This window comes from Manis javanica, chromosome 12 (genome assembly GCF_040802235.1).
Source record: "Manis javanica isolate MJ-LG chromosome 12, MJ_LKY, whole genome shotgun sequence".
Classification (NCBI taxonomy): domain Eukaryota; kingdom Metazoa; phylum Chordata; class Mammalia; order Pholidota; family Manidae; genus Manis; species Manis javanica.
The window spans coordinates 63,886,321-63,907,311 of record NC_133167.1 but is presented as its reverse complement, the minus strand read 5'-3'; the positions used below and the strand labels follow the sequence as shown (position 1 = coordinate 63,907,311).

General features: G+C 40.5%; 1 protein-coding gene across 4 annotated transcripts in view; it reads left to right on the top strand.

Moving 5' to 3' along the window:
- The window catches only part of MYO3B (myosin IIIB), a 462,595-nt gene that overhangs the window by 273,370 nt on the left and 168,234 nt on the right, over positions 1-20,991 (top strand). For 3 of the 4 annotated variants that reach the window (XM_073218711.1, XM_073218709.1, XM_073218710.1), the window contains 4 exons: positions 2,359-2,436; positions 4,480-4,685; positions 19,099-19,210; positions 20,131-20,293. In XM_073218711.1, coding sequence (XP_073074812.1) covers positions 2,359-2,436; positions 4,480-4,685; positions 19,099-19,210; positions 20,131-20,293 — 559 coding nt within the window. Of the gene's footprint in view, positions 1-1,616; positions 1,826-2,358; positions 2,437-4,479; positions 4,686-19,098; positions 19,211-20,130; positions 20,294-20,991 lie in introns of those variants that run through there. The other variant, XM_073218712.1, reaches the window with a different exon arrangement.

The following is a 20,991-nucleotide window of genomic DNA, read 5'->3' as shown; positions in this document are numbered from 1 at the left end:
AAATTAGCTCAAAAAAACAAATTCCTAGGTTATACAACAACCTTCTCACCTCTTTTGGTTTTGATTTTTTGTAGTTCATTGGAGTTCACCATAGGGCTGGTAGAGATAGAGGTCTTCTAGTTTGAAGGGCCAGAGAGTCACCTCCTCATATGTCCCTTGTCCAAAATTTCGTCTTTTAGATCCACTCCATGTTCAGGAGAACCTTGTGACTATGCCAGAGACCCTTAACTAACCCGAGACATTTCCAAAGTCTTAAATTAGAAAATACCCCGATATTAGAAATACAATATTAAATATGTATATGGTAAACTTCAGACAAGCATTAGCATTTCGAGATGGTATATAACAGAGAACAGGTTTCTACTTACTTCCCAAGAGTCAGTTTGTAAATACAAAGACAGAACTTAAAGTTATGCTGGATGATTAGACAGGGGAGCTCACCAGCCTTATAACTTTGGGAATGAAAATTACTGCTTTCTTATGTATTTTTCAATTTGCTACTGGGGATGTGTACTAATCTTGAAACAATATATATTATACCTTTTAAATTATGTCACAGCAGAAGTAATATATATAAGCATTTTCTAATCACTAAACTGTTAATTTCTCAAATGTCTTTAAAATCTCTCCCCATTGTATGTTCTGAAGGAGGGTAACAGGTAACCCCTACTCAGGGAAGTATGGATGCTCTAATGCCCTAGAGCCTGAGAGGCTGGCACTTCGTACTCCCCTAAATGTTCCTCAAAGTGATTTGAATAAAAAGACAGGGAAATGAAGGAGGAAAAGCAAGGTTCAAAACGGGATGGGGTTCTTCAGGGAGGATCTCAATAAAAAAAAAATATTGAAGAAATTCCCACAAATTGTGCGTGTGTGTGTGTGTGTGTGTGTGTGTGTGTGTGTGTGAAGGTAAAGTCAGAGGAGGAAGAAAATAAAGAGAAAAAAATTTGTTCAAGAAAACTCCCAGAATTTATACATTGGCTGAAGGCAGACCCCAGCCAAGATCTTCTTGCCTGGCCTCAAATCTCACCAGCCCTGAGCTCTGTCCTCCAAACGGGGGTGAGCTGTGGGAAGAAACCATCGCCGTGGTCCCAGCAGATGTCTGTGGGGAGAGTGCAGTAAGGTCTCTGCAGGTGGGGTGGGTGTGTTGTGTTTTTTCCTTTTCTATTTTACAGCAGCCCTCCTTCTCAACACAGAGTTTTAATTTCCTTCTTTCTCATTAAAATGAATAGATAAGTCAAACCTACAGGCAGTTGTACATTGCTTCAGCTGCATACAAATGAACTGACAGCTTTGGGAATGCATCCACTTTGCAGCCTAGAAAAGGAAAGCTGCTCTGCCCCTGACCTCACCTCACTGAGAGAGACCCTCATAGTCCTGCTCACTATGAAGGTTGCTTTTCTAGTTTTTTTAACTTAGCTCCCTGTTTATTCCCTTCTTAAATAAACCTGTTTTCTTTACCCAAACCAACAGAAGCATTTCCTTCCATTTTACACACAGTCCCCTAAATACCCTGAGGTACTTAGGTAAGCCACGTTATTCCTCCCCCTCCCCATATCCCCATCTCTTCCAGCACCCTCTTTTCACTTTTGTTGAACAAGACTGCAAACATCCTCACCCCATGGGGAGGTGGCTGCCTGGACAGCAGTCCACCGAGCAGAGCACACGTGATGACAGCAGCATCTTCCCGTTCAACTGTTTCTGCTTCACCCCCTTGCCACCTGTTCGGAGAAGATGGGAGGCCACCACAGCAGAGGCCAGAGCTTAAATGCCACCTGTGCCCTCTCCACACCAAGCACTTTGTGTGTGCAGGAGCAGGGATCTTTCGGTAGGGTACAGTAACAAAGCACAGGCTGCTTGTAGTTGATTGCTACAGTTATTCCATTCATAAATTCCTTCTAGTCAGCCTGGGGAGCTGGGACAAATGATTAGGAACAGGTAGATCCCAGGGGATGGTCTGCAGGGAGCACGTGGGAACTGGGGGCAACAGGAGAGGCAGCCTCACACAGTCTCATGGGTCATTGCCCAGTTTCCTTTTAAGAAATAGTTTGGTCTCATGTGACATTATTGGAGAACTTCACAGGCTCATAAGAACATGGAGAAGTAGAGAGGTAACATTGATGGGGACTTTTACTGAGACCATATGCTACTTCTCAGGGGTCATTGTCAAGTGAACGAAGAGTGCAAATTCTATTTTCCCTTTACATGTCTTTAAAATCTCTCCCCATAGTGTGCACTATTGTTTCCTGAACATCAAGGCCCCTCAGATATTTGACCAAATAAATAGTCTCTCAGATTTTGGAAAAGCTGGAAAATGAATTGTTTATATCTTCAAACCACCTCTCTCTACCTGTGCTCCAGGTAGACTCTCTGGAGGTCACACGGCATCCCGAAGAAGCCACCAGCATGAAGAGGCAGACCATGGCTTCTTATTTCCGGGTATGGAGTCGTCTCCGTCTTTGTTCTGCCTACTTCTACAAAGGAGTTGCCAACGGTTCCCATGAAAGACCCAGATACTATAGTCATTTAAATAAGAACAAAGCACAGAGGCAGTTAAGAAAGGTAGGGGGTGTGGGAGAAGAAAAATTACAGCAGGGAGCATATCTCTAAGTACAGTGTCTCAGAAAGATCAAATGAAAATCCCAGGGTCTACAGAGGTTCCTCTCAGACACTGGCACGCAGTCCTGTCCATTGAATGTGCTAATTCTGTTAGCATTTGAGCTACTTCTTGGCCTTGAAGCTGCTGGTCTCAGCCACTTATCCGGCATACTTACTGAAAAATAAAGTAGTTAATAAAATTCCAGAAGGCAATTTATCAAGTTCAGGGATCCTGAGGGAATCTGCCTTAAGCTTTAACTTTATTTTGCTGTATTGCATTGACCCATTGCAAGACCCACTTATTTCCCATCTCTGCTGCCCCAATTCCTGGTATTTCATCTAGTAAAATGATTCCTTTGCTTAAAAACATTGTCTCTAGAAGGACTCTGTTAAATCCATGTTATATAAGAAAGATAAGACGCAGACACTTCGTGCCAATTTGCATGAATTGTCTGTCTTCAAATTATAAAGCATTGGGGTTAGAAGCCCCTGAGAAATCATGTACTGGGAGCTAAGGTCCAGGCAGCTTCATGGCAGAGATGCTGTCAGGCCGAAGATGAAACTACTGATCTCAGGGACAACAAAATAAGGGTGTGGGGTGAGGTTGCCACAGGAATGGCCGCAGCAGGGACTGGGGCATCAGGCAGGTCATGAACTGGAGCTGCCCAGCAGGCTGCAGGGTAGGTAGGACCTCGGAGCCAATACCACGGACAGAAGGTCCTTTAGAAAGATAGGAAGTTCAAGAAGGATCTAAAGCCAAGAAGTCTGACCTAGCCAACTGTGCTTCAGTGACAGACCAGAACTGGGCTCAGAGGGTATGACTCCATCCATACAATGCTCCTGCTATAGCTTCTCTGGTAAATGGTACTCAGCCCCTACTTCATCACTTTTGTGGGTGGACATTTATAACTGCCACATATTTCTTAAGTGGCTGTATCTACCTAGTGTTTTAGTGTGTGTGTGTGTGTCCATCCCACAGGATTTGGAGGCTCTGATCAATTCTGTGAGGTCATCCAGATTTTAGCATGCCTCTTTCAACACAATGTCTTATATAATTTTTTAGAAATATGTCCAGGTTGGTGTCCTCAAAATACTGGTTCCTAAATAATAAATCTGAAAAAAAAGATACATTGGAAAGCTAGATAACACCATTTTATATCAACTGGAGGTATGATTATGAAATAATGGGACTTATCTCCTATGTGGCATGTAACTGCCCCTGAAGGTGTGTCCAAAAGAGGAGCTCCAAAGCGGGCGCTCCAAGGAGCAGCAGGGCCACCCTGCATGAGCACCCTTCTGCTTTGCCCTGTGCATCTCCGGGCAAACCCCAGGCTAGCCACTTGCTGTGTGTTAGTTCGTCTTCATCACAATCTCCTTCTTGTCCTCTGATTTCTTTGTTTCCTTTGTCTTCTTTCTCTATTTTTCTTGTTTTTCCTCTGCCTTGTTACCAGTGGTATCGACAGGATTTGCTTAGACTTTCTGGTGGTTCTTAGGTTGAAAAAATAATTGGCCCCTTTCCTGGAAGCTGGACGTTTTAAATCACAGATGGTTTGTGGATCACTGCCTTGGAATATCAGAGATGAGCTAATTCTGGTGATGGAGTTCTGGGTGACTTAAGCGTATTCTTAGATAGCTAAGTTTCTGCTACATGGACATACTGCCTGGCCCTAAATGATGTTTAAAAAATGCTTTTGATTCTGCACAAAGCTGTGAGTACTCATTAGAACTTACGTCCTCATCACCTTTTGTTGTTTTCTTATTCAGTCTCAGAAAGGTCAATAAGCTGTTTACAAGCCAATGAACCACTTGGCGGCCCTGCCGAGCTGTGCTGTGATCATCATAATGTTTGTGGTGACCTCATTGCATGTGTTTTTCCCCCGGTAGTATTCCCTGATGGATCTGCTCTCCAAAATGGTGGTCGGACAGCCCCACTTTGTGCGCTGCATTAAACCCAATGATGCCCGAGAGGCCCTGAACTTCTCCCGAGAGAGGGTGCTGGCCCAGCTCCGTTCCACGGGAATCCTGGAGACAGTCAGCATCCGTCGGCAGGGATACTCCCACCGCATCCTCTTTGCAGAGTTTGTGAAAAGGTCAGGCCACATCTTGGGAAATACGTCATGTTAAATCTGGCTCTTTCAGGGCTGCCACTGTTCCCTAGGACTGCTGCTCACGCCCCCTCACCTCCAAATGCGTAGTTGGCTAGTTACCAGCCACCACAGACTTGCTTAAATGTTGCATTTTTAATGTACTCCAACTAAATTGCAGTAATCTGGAGGACAGATTAAGCTCCCTTCTGTTCACATTTTAGAAATTAAAATGTCCATAGATGCTTATGTATTATTTACCCTTAGATTTTAAAATCTCAAGGTACTTAATTGGTCTGATGAAAGTATCTCTCCATAGTGGGTCAAGCTTCTGGCAGATGTGAATGTACCCAGGCACCCACCCTTTCCCAAGCTAAAGCAATGCCATGATTTAATATTAGCTAACATTTATATAGCACCTAAAATGTCCTAAATGTATAGTCTCATTCACCCATTCAGCAACCCTGTTAGCTAGGCTCTGTTATGCCCATTTTACAGATGAGGAAATAGAGGCACAGAAGGAAATTAAGTGACTTTCCCAAGGTTTCATGCTGTAAATGGTAGTGAAAATTTGAATCCAAACAGTCTGGCTTTAGCATTCACACTTTTAATATCCTTGTTCTACTGCATTCAGTCAATGTTTATTCAAATAAACTGCTTTGGAGCTGTTTAAACCCAGAAATTGTCCTTACCTAGGAATGAAATGGTGTTCTTTTCTGCACAACTGCAACAGGGATGCCTTAGGTATGCATGTGATTACAGGTAGCATTTCCACCCAAATTTCTGTGAAGAAATAAAGAACAATAGTAATAACAGCAAGAGAAAACACCTCTGAAAAGCACGGTTAAATCTGAGAATATCCTGAGGAAAATTAAAATCCATTATAAAGCTTGCTATACTCCACTAGCCATCTTTAGTTTCTTTTTACCTCCTTTCTGAAACTTATGCCCAAAGTCATTTTTCCAACTTTTTCTCAGGGAAGAATGTATCCTAATATGGCAGCTTGCTTCATCAGGTCTTCCAAATGCCACTACCTTCCACAGAGAGGAAAGGGGGAAAAAAAGTCCCTTACAGTGAGCATTTTTAAATTAAAAATAAGAAATGGCTGTTTAAAAAGGCTGTCTTTCAGCCTCTTTTTTCCTCTTAAACTGTGAGTTAGAACAAGAAAAAGAAAGATTATTTTAGCACATAAATGTGACCAGTCAAGTATATTTGGTCATTAAATCTTGAATATATAAAAATGCTTAAGAAAACAGGTCAAGTTCTAAGCAGACTGGCACTTCTTTGTTTGATATCAGAAAGCCATTAGGCAAGCATGAACAAGAATTTCAAAATGTTAGTAAATCTGAGGGTATCAAAGATTTCTGAGCCACCAAGTTAATTGGTATTTTGATCCTTTAGAACAACTTAACAACAAAATGGATGAGTTAACATTTTTCTCCCTTGATGTTGTTCAACAAATAGGTGTACCTATTATCTTCCTGTTCAGCAATGCTGTTTTGTAAGCTCTTGGCAGGAAATATGCAGACAAACAGTCAAAGACAGAACAGAGCCATTCAAGGCTCATCAGGTAGAAGCAAATAAAAGACAAAGACTTGTTTAATGTTACTCTACCTTTCTGTATTTTCTGGCATTCAGGGCTGAAATCCTGATATGCACACCTGAAGGTCAGTGTTTCTGAGATTACGTTGTTGAGTTCCAGAATGGGGCAGGACTTCCCCAAGTCCTTCCACATCACCCAAGTTTGCAGACTTGGCAGAACCTAAAATACTTCTTTGCCCCATCATCCTTGAGTTTTCTGTCTAAGTGAGTTGGAAGTGTCCTTTCTATTTTTCATTCACGGACCCTTTAAGGAAAGGAAATGTAATTCCCTAATACCCTCTTATCAATGTGTCCAGGAGGGCTGGAAGTATTTATTTATTCTCATGAAGGCATGAATGAACCCACCTGGCAGTGCTGTGCATGTATCTGAAACCTCCTGGAAGTCACACTGTGGAGGGGCAGATAATGACTATGAACACTCATTGGCTTCGTGGTCAATGGGGCCTGAAGCATGATCCAGCAGAAAGTCTACACTGGGGCAAACACATATGACTGCATGTGTTGAGGTGTGTTCTGGCAAGTTTCTGAAGAACAGGACAGCACATTCAGTGCTTTAAAGATCACAAAAAGGAGAGATCTTTAAACATTTGTATTTGGCAAGTAACCTAACAGTTCTATAAAAGATGTTTTATTGTCTTCACGATAAGAAGGTAGGAATACACAGAGCCCACATTCTGAAGATTTTCAGGGATTACATACAAATGCCCAAGCCTTAGTTAGCTTCTAAATCTTCCAGAAATGCCCCATCACTCAACTGAGCTCACAGGAGGGAGAACCACATTTCCCAGGACCCAATGCATAACAGTTGTTTAATTTGCCCATTTCATTGTAGATGTTTATATTCTGGATACTAGCCCCTTATAAGATACATGATTTGCAAACATTTTCTCCTATTCTCTGGGTTCTCCTTTCAGTTTATTAATGGTGTCCTTTGAAGCACAGAACCTTTTAAGTTTGACAAAGTTTATTTTTCTGTTTTCTTTTCTTGGTCATGCTTTTGACATCATATCTAAGAAACCATTTCTTAATCTGAGGTCATGAAGACTTATACCTATGTTTTCTTCTAAGAGTTTTATAGTTTTAGCTCTTATATTTAGATCTATAGTCCATTTTGAGTTAATTTTTATGTGTGGTATGAAGTAGGGTCCAACTTAATTCTTTTGTGCACAGCTATCCAGCTTCCCCAGCACCATTTGTTAAAAAGACTATTCTTTCCCTTGTTGAATTGTCATGGCATCTTTGTTAAAAAACAGTTGTCCATAAATTGGTCATAAATTATTTCTGACTTCTCCATTCTATCCTGTTGATCTATATCTACTCCTGGCCTTTTAAAGCTCTTTTGCCCACCCTATTGACATAGCTTCCTGCATGGACTTCCTGCCTATTCTGTTCTCCAAAGACTCACCAGAATACAATTTACCTAAAATTTGTATCTAAGTCCCTTGATTAAAACCCTTAATTGAAATGACCACCTCCGCTTGGTGAACAGAAAGAACATACAATTGAGCAGAAGAATTTCAGTCTAAATGTGTGGTTTAATGGAATGAATACTAGTTTTTTGTATCCATTGAGGGTGGAAGTTAAGTCTCTCAACAGCTTCAGTAGCCATACATTCCAACAAACCATGTTATTACTCAAAATATATTCTATTTTTTATTTGGAGCTTCCTTCAGACCTAAGCACACAATAATTTTATTTATAGGAACACCCAGTTTGACCACCTTTTCTATTGGACTTGGCTCTGAATTACTCTTGGCTGTTTAGAAAAATTAACACACACATATATATGACAAAAATTTACTAATGTTCAGGCTAACTTTTAAGTGGAAGCTCAGATATTGATTCTGAAAATGATTCCCTGAAGTGTTTGTGGGAATAGAGCATTCTTATGGATGTAATCTCCTAAGGAGTTTCAAAGATGTGATTTTTAAAAGGAACTGCATTTATTATGACATACTGGTTGTGTTGTGAGTTTTTTGAATCAGTTATCTGACTTTATGACTACCTTCCAAGTAGCAGCAGGATCTCTAGCAACTACAGAGAAGCCTTGTGAATGCCAGGGATTATGGATCCAATTGTTGCCTCTTAACATTTGAGAAGAATCAAAGTACCCTCATGAGAAATGTCTCCTAAAAAGCCATTTATACAACTCTGCCTTTATGTATGTATTACATCTCTAATAGAGTCACTAGCACATAGTAAGTGCTCAAAAAATATGGAACAAATTATTTTATCCCTTCACTTCCTCAACAAAATGCTTTATTCTTGCTACTTTTATTTATTTATACTCTAAGGGAGAAGACACACAAAACTCCTTGGTGAGGGTATCTCCAGAGTTGACCAATAGATTTTCTTGAAATCTAGAGAAGCTGTGCCAGCCAGATATTCTTGCCTCTGGAGGGTCTGGAGCAACTTAAGACATCCAGTTATTTGTAGAGTTGACCTTTATTCTCGTGTCTTTCATCTTTGGACTTCACCCTTGACTTTGTACTTCAGGCTTTTTTCAGAGGGTCACTGGGTGAGTCTCAGAGGCAGAAACGTGTGTCTCACCGTCCACTGGCCCACAGCACTTTTCAGCTCCTGCCGCCAACATGTCCCCCTGTTGCCTAGAGAAAATGTATGACGAGGACCTCCTGATAAAGAAGCTCTGCACACGATGCTGAGAACACAGAGACAGAGAAGACATATTCTTGCCTTCAGCATCACTGGGCTAACAGAAAATACACACTGGAAGGATTACATAGAACATCCTAAACATTTACTCCCTCCTTTTGACCATACCCTGCTGTACTTTTCAGAACACTAATGATGGTCTCTCAGCTGAATTTTTTTGCCTAGCCTTTGAGTGTGTCTTTCTAACTGCAGCCTGCTTGATTCCTTACACTAATGCCAATATTATGTTTCTAAAAATATATATGATCATGTCATTCTCATGAATAAAAAAGCCTGCTCCACATTCTCTATAGAATAAATCCTAAGCCTTTAGCTCAGCAGGCAAGGCTTTATATAATTGGAACCAACCAATCATTCTCACTTTTTCCCTGCCATTCTCCCTCACACACCCTAGGTTGCTGTCAGTCTGACCTCAGACCCTCCAGGCCCAAGCACCATGCTGGCCTTTGCATAATGGAAAGTCTTCACCTGGTCACCCCCTCCCCACCTCTCAATCTCCAGCCCAGTCACCTTCCCTCTGAAGCCTGCCTGGACATTGCCAAGCTACTGGGTGCCTTATCCTCTGTGCTCACACAACTGAAAGTGGATATCTCTGTATTAGGGCATGTATTGTTATTTTTATCCTAATGTCTACCTGCCCCACTAGACTGAACTTCTGAGGGGATGGAGTGGCCTTTGCTAATTTTTGTATCTCCAATATCTTGCATGGTATATTGGCTCGACCGTTGTGTGTATTAGGTGTTTCCCAGAAGAGGGAATCTCTCAGTCAAGAATGCATTTGACTGTGAATAACAAACATTTCTAGTGGCTTACACCAAGGTTTCTCCATCTCAGCACTGCTCACATTTTGGATCAGATAATTCTTTACTGTGGAAAGCTATCCCTGTGCCTTGTAAGATTTATAGCAGCATCCCTGTCTTCTACCCATCAAGAGGCCAATAAATCCCCAACCCCCAAGGCATGATAACAATAAAAAAAAATCTCCAGATACTGCCAAATGTCCCCTGGGGAGAAAAATTGCCCAACTTGAGAACCACTGTCAAATAGGTTTGTTTGTTTCTCACAAGAAGAAATTAAGAAGTAAGCTATTTTTAATATTAGTTTAGCTGTTCAGTGATGTCCTCAGGGACCTGAATACGTTCTGACCTCCTTCCATTCCTTTTTACCATCGTTAGTGTGTGGGTTGACATATAATCTCATGATCACAAGGTGGGTGCTGCCTCTCAGGCATCATGTCTGCATTCAAGGTAGGAAGAAAGGGGAAGAACGAATGGCCAAGCCATTTCACATAGCTGTCATTGGCTTGAATTGAGTCACATGATAATTCCTAACTACAGAGAAGGACTTAGAATGTAGGCAACAGTAGGGGGGCTGGGCACATTGTCACCCAAAGAAAAACTGGTGTTCAGTTAGCTAGGAAGAAGTGGAATGGAAATGGGAGAGGCACTGATTATGCTTATCACAGAAAAGAAATCTGATATTTATAATTGAATGAAAGAGTGACTGAATGACTAAAGGGCTGGAATTTGAATAAATTCTTCCAGTTCTTAACAACTCACTCATTTCTTAAGATTGTACCCAGCTTCTTCCTCAAGATTATAATTTAAGAATTAGCAAGTACAGAAGTCTGCGAGTCTAGCAAGCAAAAAAGGACCCTTTAATTAAATTGCCTTGGGAAGGTGTGTTAACAGTGTTACTGCATCAAATTCTTTTAGCTCTTGCAGAGTCAACTGAATATCATCATTTACCACTGTCGAGATTCACCTATAAAGACAGAGTCCCTGATATTCCCTAACAGAGTCCAAAGGTTAGTACTGGCTCATAGGACAAGAGTTGAGAGAAAAGTCAGTATCACAGAAGATTCCAGACGTCTCAAGAAAGGCTGAAATCCAAATTTAAATTTTCAAAGAATAAAGCTTCTACTTCTTTCTCTGGGTAGTCAGGAGTGACTAGAGAAACACCACTTCTCCTGGAGCGAGCATGGTGATGCCACGCCTTGTCTCCCACAGGATGTTCCTGGATCTCTTTTCTTTTTACCTGTCGCCACACAGGTGAGAGCCTGACAGAAAACAGATCCTAATGAGCCATTCAGATAAGCTACTGTATCTGCAGCAAAGTGAACAGAATCCTCAATTTCCTGCAAATTGATTTACATGGGATTGAGGGACATCTTAAGAAGTAATACTCAGGGAGGACAATGGACAGCTTCTCCATTGTGAGTAAAACATACTGCATGCTTATGTGAACAGTCACCACATTTACCTTTGAGGGGCAGCAATAGATGGTGGCATCCCATCAAAGGGATCTCTAACACCCACTGTCCTTGTATATTCTCCTTCCCACCCACATTTCCTTGTTTAATTGAGACAGTGAGTTGCTCACCCCTCTGCAACTGTGTGTGTGTGTGTTTATGCCTTTTACATAGATGAGACCTTGAAGGACATCTTTCCTCTCTTAACTCTTATATTACCATTGTTCTAACTTGGTTAGGGCAATAAAAAATATTTTTGAAATGCCTTTTATAATGTCATTAACAACCCCCAAGACATGTCTGCTTCAACTTCCCCATTTCACAGATGAGGGGCTGAGCCAGAGAGGTAAAGTAGCTCTCCCAGGATCTCATCTTTAGGAGATGATAGCATCAGACTTTATGGATTGCTACAGACTCAGTAAAATTTCTCTAACCGCTTCTTCAGTTTTTAGGATGAGTTTACATTGCCCTTACCTGGGTAATAGTCCTTCCCAGCTTGACTATGGCTATAGACAATTCAAAATCCCAAAATCATTCTTTTAAGGTCTTACCTTTCTCATGGAGCCCACACTGCTGACAGTTGTCTTCTACCTATTCAAGTATCAGAAAAATCATTTCTGTAGTTGATAGCTCTACAAATTCAGCCTGGAATTTTTCGTGGTGTTTCACAAAGTGGGTGTAAGAAGTAATATCACTCACATTGTTCTCCAGCCTACTGAGTAATAAGTCAGAGTTGTCTCTCTGATTTCCCTAATGTCCACACTGTGGCTAGCCTCATGAGCTAATTCAATTATAGAGAATAACCCATGTAGAAATAGAAACACAAGGAACAATGGTCACACTATGGAAACAGTACAGAAAGCAGTAACAAAGGAAAGCTAGAAGGAAGTCGTGTGATCAGTGTTAGTATCACTGTCAGTATTAAAGCGGTTGAGAAGATTGCCTCTCTGGACCTTCAGATTAGCTGTCTAGCTTACACTATGAAAATCAATGACTGAATTAAAATTCTTTATCCCTGCTTGGTGATTCCTTAAATTCCAATGGGACTAACTTACATTAGATAATAATAATGAAGCAGCAAAAAGAAAAAAGAATTTAAAAAATAATGAACTCAAAGGAGAAAAGGTGGAAAAGGAAGAGAACGTGATGAAACATACCCGCGCAGAGAGGGCAAATGGGCATCACTGCACCCTCCAGCCCCAGCTGCAGACTGGCTCCCACACATCAGCACATTCCTCTGAGCCCAGATGTGGGCTCGGAGCTCCCCCGGCAAGGTGCTCTAGGAAACCTTGCCCCGCTTTGCCAGCTGGCCCACCGTGGGCCTCTTCCACTCCTCTTCTAACATGTTCCATTCACTTTACAGTACATATTCGCCCTCCCCTGAGCACCATGGTTTAGGGATGACTCAGAAGAAAGACTGCTGACTATTTTTTCATATACATTTGGGTTGGGGAAGAGAAAAATAGATTTTTGTCAAAGAAAGGAAGGGAAGAAGGGAGAGAAGGGCATTTATGATCACCTGCTTATGGCAGGCTTTATGCTAGTGCTTCACATGTGTCATCTCAGCTATGCTAATGGTCCCCCAATTGGTGAAACTATTCCATTTTAACAAGTGAGGGGACTGGCTCTAAAACAGAAAGCCTGTGGTAGAGTCAGTATTTGAAATGAGAGTCTTTCTGATTTCAAAGCCCATCCTCAAAATATGAGATGAGACCACGGAACACATCCAAATATATGTTGCAAAATAAATTTGTAAAATTCAATCTGAAAAAATACATTAATGATTTTGCTAGTTGTAAAACAGAATAATCAGTTTAAAGCTTAACTTTCTATTACTCATGAATTTGTGAATAAACAGCCTCAATCTCTAATTCCCAGTGTCTTTTTTTTTCCTTACAAGGCCTCCTATTTAAAGTTTACGAGGAGGCAAAAGCCCCAGAAAGGTTTATTAAGCGCCCGTCGTGGTGCCAGGCCCTACAGTGACACTGAGTCAGAAGGAATTCACAGCCTCGGAGCCTCCACAGCCTCGCACAGATCGATGTGACTCCTTATCCCAAGGCCCAGATTCAGGAGTCTTCCTAAGGATGTAATGGCTTTCTTTTTGTTGTTCTTTGGTAGCACATGGTAGCCAGATGTTCTGTCTTTACTGAGGGCCAAACATGCAGGGAAAAAAAGCAAAATAGAGGGGCTTATGGTAAATATGAGAAAGAACTTAATAGATTAAATCTGGATTTTAGTACACACCAATTTGGAAATGGATAATTAGGGGTAATTATCAAATTATCCAACCCAAAATAACTCAGTTCCCTCCATTATCTATGTAAGAGAAAATTACTTACTTGGATTGAATTGTTCAGATAATTGTCCTGTATTTTGAGTATTTGAGTAGACAGTCTGAGTGGTCATTGATGTAGATTGAGGTCCTTCAAGGAATATTTTAAAATAGGAAAAAGATTGATGCTTTTTACCATATGATTGGGGATATTTCTACTTTGATGCAAGTAGTATTAATCAAATTAGTAGATACATGATTCTTTGACCAGCATTTGGAACCATTGTAGTTAAACCATCATAATTTCTACTTAATGTTTGAAATTAATTTTTAATTACAAAATAGTGTATGAATACCCCTTCCTCTAAAAATTTTAAATATCAGATATGAAACTAAATTCTCTCTTTCCATATCCCTAATTCCATTTCCCAGCACCTTGCCCCCATTGTGGTCCCTTTCTGAGTAGCCACTGTTATTCTTTTGACAGTTTCTTTCGGAACACACACACACACACACACACACAGAAGGAAAGAGATGGAGAGAAGGAAAAACCCTGCATTTTTAGATTAACTTACATCACACATTTTATACCATCTGGCAACTTGTTTATTATTTAACAATATGTATTAGAGATAAATCCATGTCGTTCCATAGCCCTATCACATTCCTTTTAACTTCCACATTGAAATCAGTGATAATCATTTAGCCATTCCTCTATTGGTGGAAATTGACACTGGGTCCAGTTGTTTGCCAACAGTGCTCAATAAACAGCCCTAAATGTTAAACATTTGTGAGAATTTCTTTAGGGTGTATTTTGAGCCATTGACTTTTCCAAGGGAAACTGCTGTACTTCAGGAGTCATTTGAGTCTAACAAAGAGAAAAGACATCGAAGAGACATGGGAGCCAGTTTCTCCTCAGATAGACTGTGTCACTGTAGGCAAGTCACTTCACTTCCCTGAGATTCTGTTTCTTTAAGTCAGTGGTTCTTCAGCTTTTTCACACATGAGAATATCCTAGAGATTCTCTCACAGAGAATTGTGAGCCCACCTCCTGAGCTTCTGACTGAGTAGGAGTGTGTGTGTGCGTGAGCTTCCAGCTGACGCTGGTGTGCTGGTCAGGAGAGGATTGGAACAGCCACTGTTCCTGGTATATGTTGAAGAGAAAACCCTGTGAAAGAGGTCATAGTTAAAATTCTAAGAGCCCCAAACAGACTATCTAGGGAATATTTTAAATCTTCCAACTTAGCCAAATATAATGACAATAACCCAACACTTGTTTTGGGTTAATGACAGACATCAGTTTTAAAATCACAGAAGCAAATTTTAGGCCAAAGGACAAGTCAACATAACATCTTTGTTAGAATGAATTGCCATCCAGTTCAACTACATAGGTAAAACTAGACTTTCTTTGGCAATATTCTTTACCTTATCAATCCTCTTCTCATTGAACAGTTCCAAAGTCTAAGAACTGACTTTCTGGCTCCCGAGGCAGCCCATTCCAAGTTTTCAGATGTCTGATCACAACCATGTCCTTCTAACCTTGAGCAAAACCATTTTTCAGAAGCAGCTATATATCTATCCCAGTTACACCCTATGGACTTTAGAAAACAAATCGTTTCTCTTCTCCATTCGATGGCAGTCAGTTATCATGTTCCCCTAAGTCAGTGGCTCTCAAACTCTACAGTGACGCAAAATCATCAGAGGAGCTTATTGAAATATTGATTCTTGATCCCCAACTGCAGAGATTCTGATTCCACGTCTTGGGTATGGCCCAGGAATCCTCATATTTTATGAACTCTCCAAGTGAATATGATGCAGATGGTCTGCCCGTGACAATTTTAGAAACTAATGGGGTTCAGAACATGCTACCCTTAAATATGGGACCTTGGCATACTGCATATTTTAAGCAGAAGATATTTGAGAAAAGGCATTGTCTTGTCAGTGGGTTTCAGCCCCAGACAAGTTCACCATGGATTCCATGAGAACAAAAAATGACAATGGAATGTTCTTGGGGTGAAAGGGTTATACCCAACTTTATTCGCACGGTGGCAGGTCAATCACTAGAATCCCGTCCACTCAGAGCAAGTGTGCATGCAGCAAGCTGTTCTCTGCTTCTGGGCCTCTCTATCCCCACAGCCTTCACAGTTTCTGTCCTGAGTGCTGCCACCACGCCAGCCTCTGCTCTCCTGCAGCCTTGCAGCCCAGAGCACTGTGTGGAGCTCTTTATATAGTCAGTAACAACATATTGCCCACACATGTGTAGTGAGCAAACCGACCAGGGCCGGGTGAGAATCCTGGCCATAGGAACTTTTACTTCTCTACTGACATGTGCAGAGAAGTAGGTCATAATACCCATAGAGAGATGCCTTCTCTATACCAGAAGGAAGGGAGCATCCTTAACTTCAAAGATAAAGGGGCACAGAGGAATCTGAGTGAACAAGTCTTGCTAAGTTTCCTCCAGTTTATTACACTCAGCTCACCTTTCTCCTTCACTTCTTCCCACAATTCTCCACTCTTTATCAAACCTAGCATAAGAGCACTCAGGTTTAATCATTTCTTCAAGTCTTCATTTCCTTATGAAGGCTCCTGCATCATTTACAGTGAATACATTTATATGCTTTTCTCCTGTAAATCTGTCTTTGTCAGTCTAATTCCCAGACCCAGCCAAGTTCCCCAAGAGGGTCCAGTTTAAACTTTCTCCTCCCCTTCAAGACCTTAAGTCTTTTAGAGTCTAAACTCAATGTCCCCAGTGTCTTAAGCAGCTACTCCTATGACATGGCTTGAGTGCCTTCACTATCCTGGTTGCTAAAGACTGCCTTCCAAAATACATCCTTAAGTATACTCATTAACACCCCCTTACCCTGGCTTTTTATTCTTCATAATACTTATCTCTACCCAAAATTATGTTTATTATGTACTTACTTAATGTTTGTCTTCCCTACTAAAATACAAGCTTCATAAGGGCATGGAAATTATCCACCTTGCTCATTAACCTCATTCCAGTTTTCCATCAATACTTGGCACATCAGTAGGTTCTAAATAAGAGTTTTTTTATGAACAATGAGTAGAAGGGGAATAAAAAGCCAATTTGGTCTAGAAAGTGATGACTGAGAACAACATGGCTAACCCAAACCCCAGAACTATGCAGAATGAATGATCCATCCTGAAAGAAGGTGTTTGCTTCAGGCTTTCAGGAGAAAAAAGGGAAAATGTTTGTCTATATAATTAACCTTTTAAAAAGTCACTCTTGGCTTAGGGCTGTGTGAATCTCCATTAGTGGTACAGATGTTTCCTATGCCTTTGAGTATAAAACAAACCAGAGGGATGAGCTTATTCATTGTAGGTTGGGATTTCAAAAGCATCTTTGAAAGATGAAAATCATTCCCAAACAATGTAAAAATGTAGAAACAGAATGACCAATATGAAAGGTGCAAATTTAAAATGTCAGAGGTTACAAAAATGTAAGCAATCTCCAATGCTAATGTACTTTTAATCTAAAACGATGACTCTCAGCTCTCTTCTCTCCTACCCTTCCAGGAGTATGGGTAATCATTAGGAAAAAATAGGGAAATTAAATTCATTGTATATATTTTCCATTGTCAGGACTTCATTGAAACCAAAAGTTCAGCCTCATCAGTAGCTAAGGAAATGCAAATTAAATACCATTTTTTATACCTATTTTGGCAATAATAAGTCTGACAATACCTTGGATTGACATGCATAGAGAGCAACAGGACTCTCGTGCTCCACTGGTACAGTACTATTACCTATCTCTTTCTAACTAAGATAGGTAAGAATATTATCACCATAACAAATCAAGAGATTTGGATTGAAGTACAAAAAATCAAGTTAAGTTTTATTATTTATGTTAGTTCTGGATATATTCTGCCTACTTAGAAATTATTGAGAACCATCCATAAATACCTGAAAAACAAGTATAAAACCTTGCTTAAAGAGTTAGAACATATCTTGCATTCCTCTTATATCTTGCACAGTGCTAGTCAGTCATTAGATTCTCTTTAAATACTTCATCACCAATAGTATTGAGCAGTCATCCTGAGCAAGTCTGAGCTGACTAAAGCCAAGGGAGCTCATGTAATAAGTGGCCAGACCTGATGGAAAGAATGTAGGAAATCCTGGTTTTCCCACTGACTTTTACATGTCAAGCTAACTGTGCATCAGCTTTCCCAAGACATTCACCCCATATAAATTTGCCATCTATTCCCACTGATCCCCATGTATTCCAGTACACAATCTTTCTGCTTTGCCCAAAGCCAAGTCAAAGAAGCCGTAACTAAAACTACAGTCTTAGAGAAATTGGAGTGAAAAATCTGTGCTGATGCCATGAACTGCCCAGAAAGGCTTATTATACCCAACTCCTGGCTTTCTCTCTTCCCCCTAAGCCCCAGAAGAAATCTGCTGTGAGATGTTCCTGGGTTTGGCCAAATTCCCTAATATGGTCCTGGTCATCATTCAGGGGTTTGAGAGAGTATTGCCCCTCCTTCTCAAAGGTGTAAAAACACTCAGAGTGTGGAAACATTCTCAGGATCTCTGAATGCAAATGTTCCCTGCAAATTCAGCATTACATCCTAACATGTAAAACAATCTTTCAGCACAAAGATAAATTGCTCAAGTGCTAATCAGGTGTGTTTATTTTTCCGTAAACAGAAAGATATAGAATATTTGGCAGGAGAAAAGGACATATTTTATATTTTGGTGATTTTCTTAAAAGAGTAAAAACAGCTCTATATTTAAAAGTAATTCCAAAATAACAGATCGGCCTTGTCTGAGGTCTGGCACAAAAATCATTTGACAAGGAAATTAAGTTTGTTTTTAAACTTCCAAGAATTTGATTTTAATTTTAAATGGCAGCAAAGAGCAGAGAAAAGATTCCTGAAAGTTTTTGAAAGAAAAATCATGTGAAGTTTTCTAAAAGGATAATAGTCAACAATTTACATATATATATATATATAGTTTGTTTTTAATTGAAAGAATAGAGAAGAAAAGGAGAGGGGAAAACCCTTTTGGTGGTGTTCCTTAAATCTATGCAGAAACTCTTTCATATGAAAAGTATAGAAGTTCATTAAAATGAGTAACTTAGGAAGACAAATGTGGTTTCAGTGATTGCATCAAGGAAACACCCAGCTTAAACCTGGAGACAGACCTGTAGCTCAGCAGTCTGTTCAGGAGTGTTAGGCTATGATCAGTTTTGCTATCTACAAATTGCTTCAGATAGGACTTTTCAAAGCAGAATCAAAATTTATATAGTGCTTACAAATTATTTTTATAACATTTAAAATGATGACTTTCACTAGGAAAGCTATCTAAATTTCAGTTTTTAAGCAGGATTAGATGCTTTGATTTTGCATGCAAAAGATGTTAAGCATGCATTGAATATGAATTAAAAGTGATATTAAAAGGGAAATACATGTAGCAGAAAATATGAAAGTATGTAAGAGCCAAGTTAATAAGAATAAATTGTATATCTTTCACTATCTAGTATTTTTAGTGCTCAATAAATGTTTGCTATTAAAAACGAGGCATGTCAGTGGGTCCAGAGCAAATCTATACTAAATTAAATGTTAACTAAAAATGCTTTATTCTACTCTTTCATTTTGTAGGTATTATTACTTGGCATTCAGAGCACACCAAACACCTCTTGCTACCAAAGAGAGCTGTGTTGCTATCTTGGAAAAATCCAGATTAGACAACTGGGCGCTGGGAAAAACAAAGGTAGTTCTGTCTTTATTGTTCACACTGTCACCCATGATGCCCTGTGGTGTGTCTGTCTTTTGTCAGTGATATGAATGGCTCTGTAAGTTGTGTAGCTTAGCAGACAACAGTGATCTTTGCTACTCTTGGGTCAAGAGTCCTGGGACCTCAGACACCAGAATAGGTTTGCCTCCTATACTGTATACAGTTTGAGAACCATTTAGCAATTCTAGAATGAGATCTTTGAACTCATTTTAAAATGTCCCTTTTTCAATGCTAAGTATTCCAGCATCACATATAAATGCATAAACCATATTAATGACAATGAGTATCTTCTCCAGTTTTGTCCACTTTTCATTTGACTCATGTTGTATTATTTACTGTGTACTACCTTGATTGATAGTCTCATCATGTGTAGCTTTCCACTTAGGGAACGTCACATCCCTGCTGCATACCCGGTTTTTACAGTGCATTCTGAATTGCCCTACAAAGCCTGCCTTAGGCTGAGCGTTGATGGCAACATTGCTGCTCCTCAGCAGAAATCTGACTAGGGGCCATCCAGGTCCCTGCTCCGAACTTCCCCTGTTGGCTATGGGTCAATTGTGTTGGTTAGCACCTCTATCAGAGACTGGGGAAGGTTAGACGAGATCAGCTGAGAAAATGGAACTCCTGGCAGAAATGAAGCTGACTTGAAGAACATTTGGGGTCTCCCAAACCCTGTTAAACCTTGTTATCTGTTTGCATCCATAGTCAAGGTTTGGCTCAACCTTAGGAGGAGAATTGTATTTGCTCCCAAGAAGTCAGTAACATTAGCCTAAGTCAAGTCACTGTGAACTTTATTTAGATAATGGTTTTAATATCCACATTAAGAATATGCTGGAGTAAACTGAATTTCTGTTTGGGAGCTGATATGTAATGCTAAAACCAATGTCTCATTTCAGGTTTTTCTCAAATACTACCATGTTGAGCAATTAAATTTGTTACTGCGAGAAGTTATAGGCAGAGTGGTTGTGCTGCAGGCATATGCCAAGGGGTGGCTTGGAGCCAGGAAATACAAAAGAGTCCAAGAGAAGAGAGAAAAGGGGGCTATTGCCATACAGTCAGGTAAATGGTCCTGAATCTTAGTGTCTCATTAAGTCCTGGGGGCCACCCACCTATTGCTTTTCTCAGTGGTTTCTTCTCTTCCTCCCTCCCTTCCTCTCTTCCTTGCTTTAGCACCTATTTATCAAGTGTCTACTGCAGGCCAGCCCTGTGCCAAGTGCTGGGGATATAGCCACAAGCAAGACCACCCTGGCCCTGACCCGGCCTCCAGACAAGCAAACAAGCCATCACACACACTATGACAAGTGGCAAGATACAAGCAGTATGAAGTGAACAGATGTAAAACCCAGATCACACAAGCATGGGCCCCTTCTCCCAGATGACTGACATGATGTACACTTCAGGTCCATTATCAGGTTTTCAGCATCAGGATTTCTAATGCCATTTCCAGAAGGCTTTTCTAGCCTAGAACTTGTAAACTGAGGGAACAAATTACTAAGCTCTTTTAGATGCCCAGTCCGTTCAGTGCCAGATCCTGAACATAGCAGATGATTTCCTTTGTGATCTCATAACCCAGAATCATAATATCCAGTCTGGATTTTATAGCCTCACTAAGCCACACGGAGAGCTGCACTGCCTGTGAGGGAGCCGACTGCCAGGCAGTCAGGGCCGCAGGGGGCGTTTGCCTTCTCTTCTCTTCCCCGCCTTTGCCCTTCCCATCCCGTATTTTCCCCTCCCTTAGCACAGTTCTTAGCCAACCA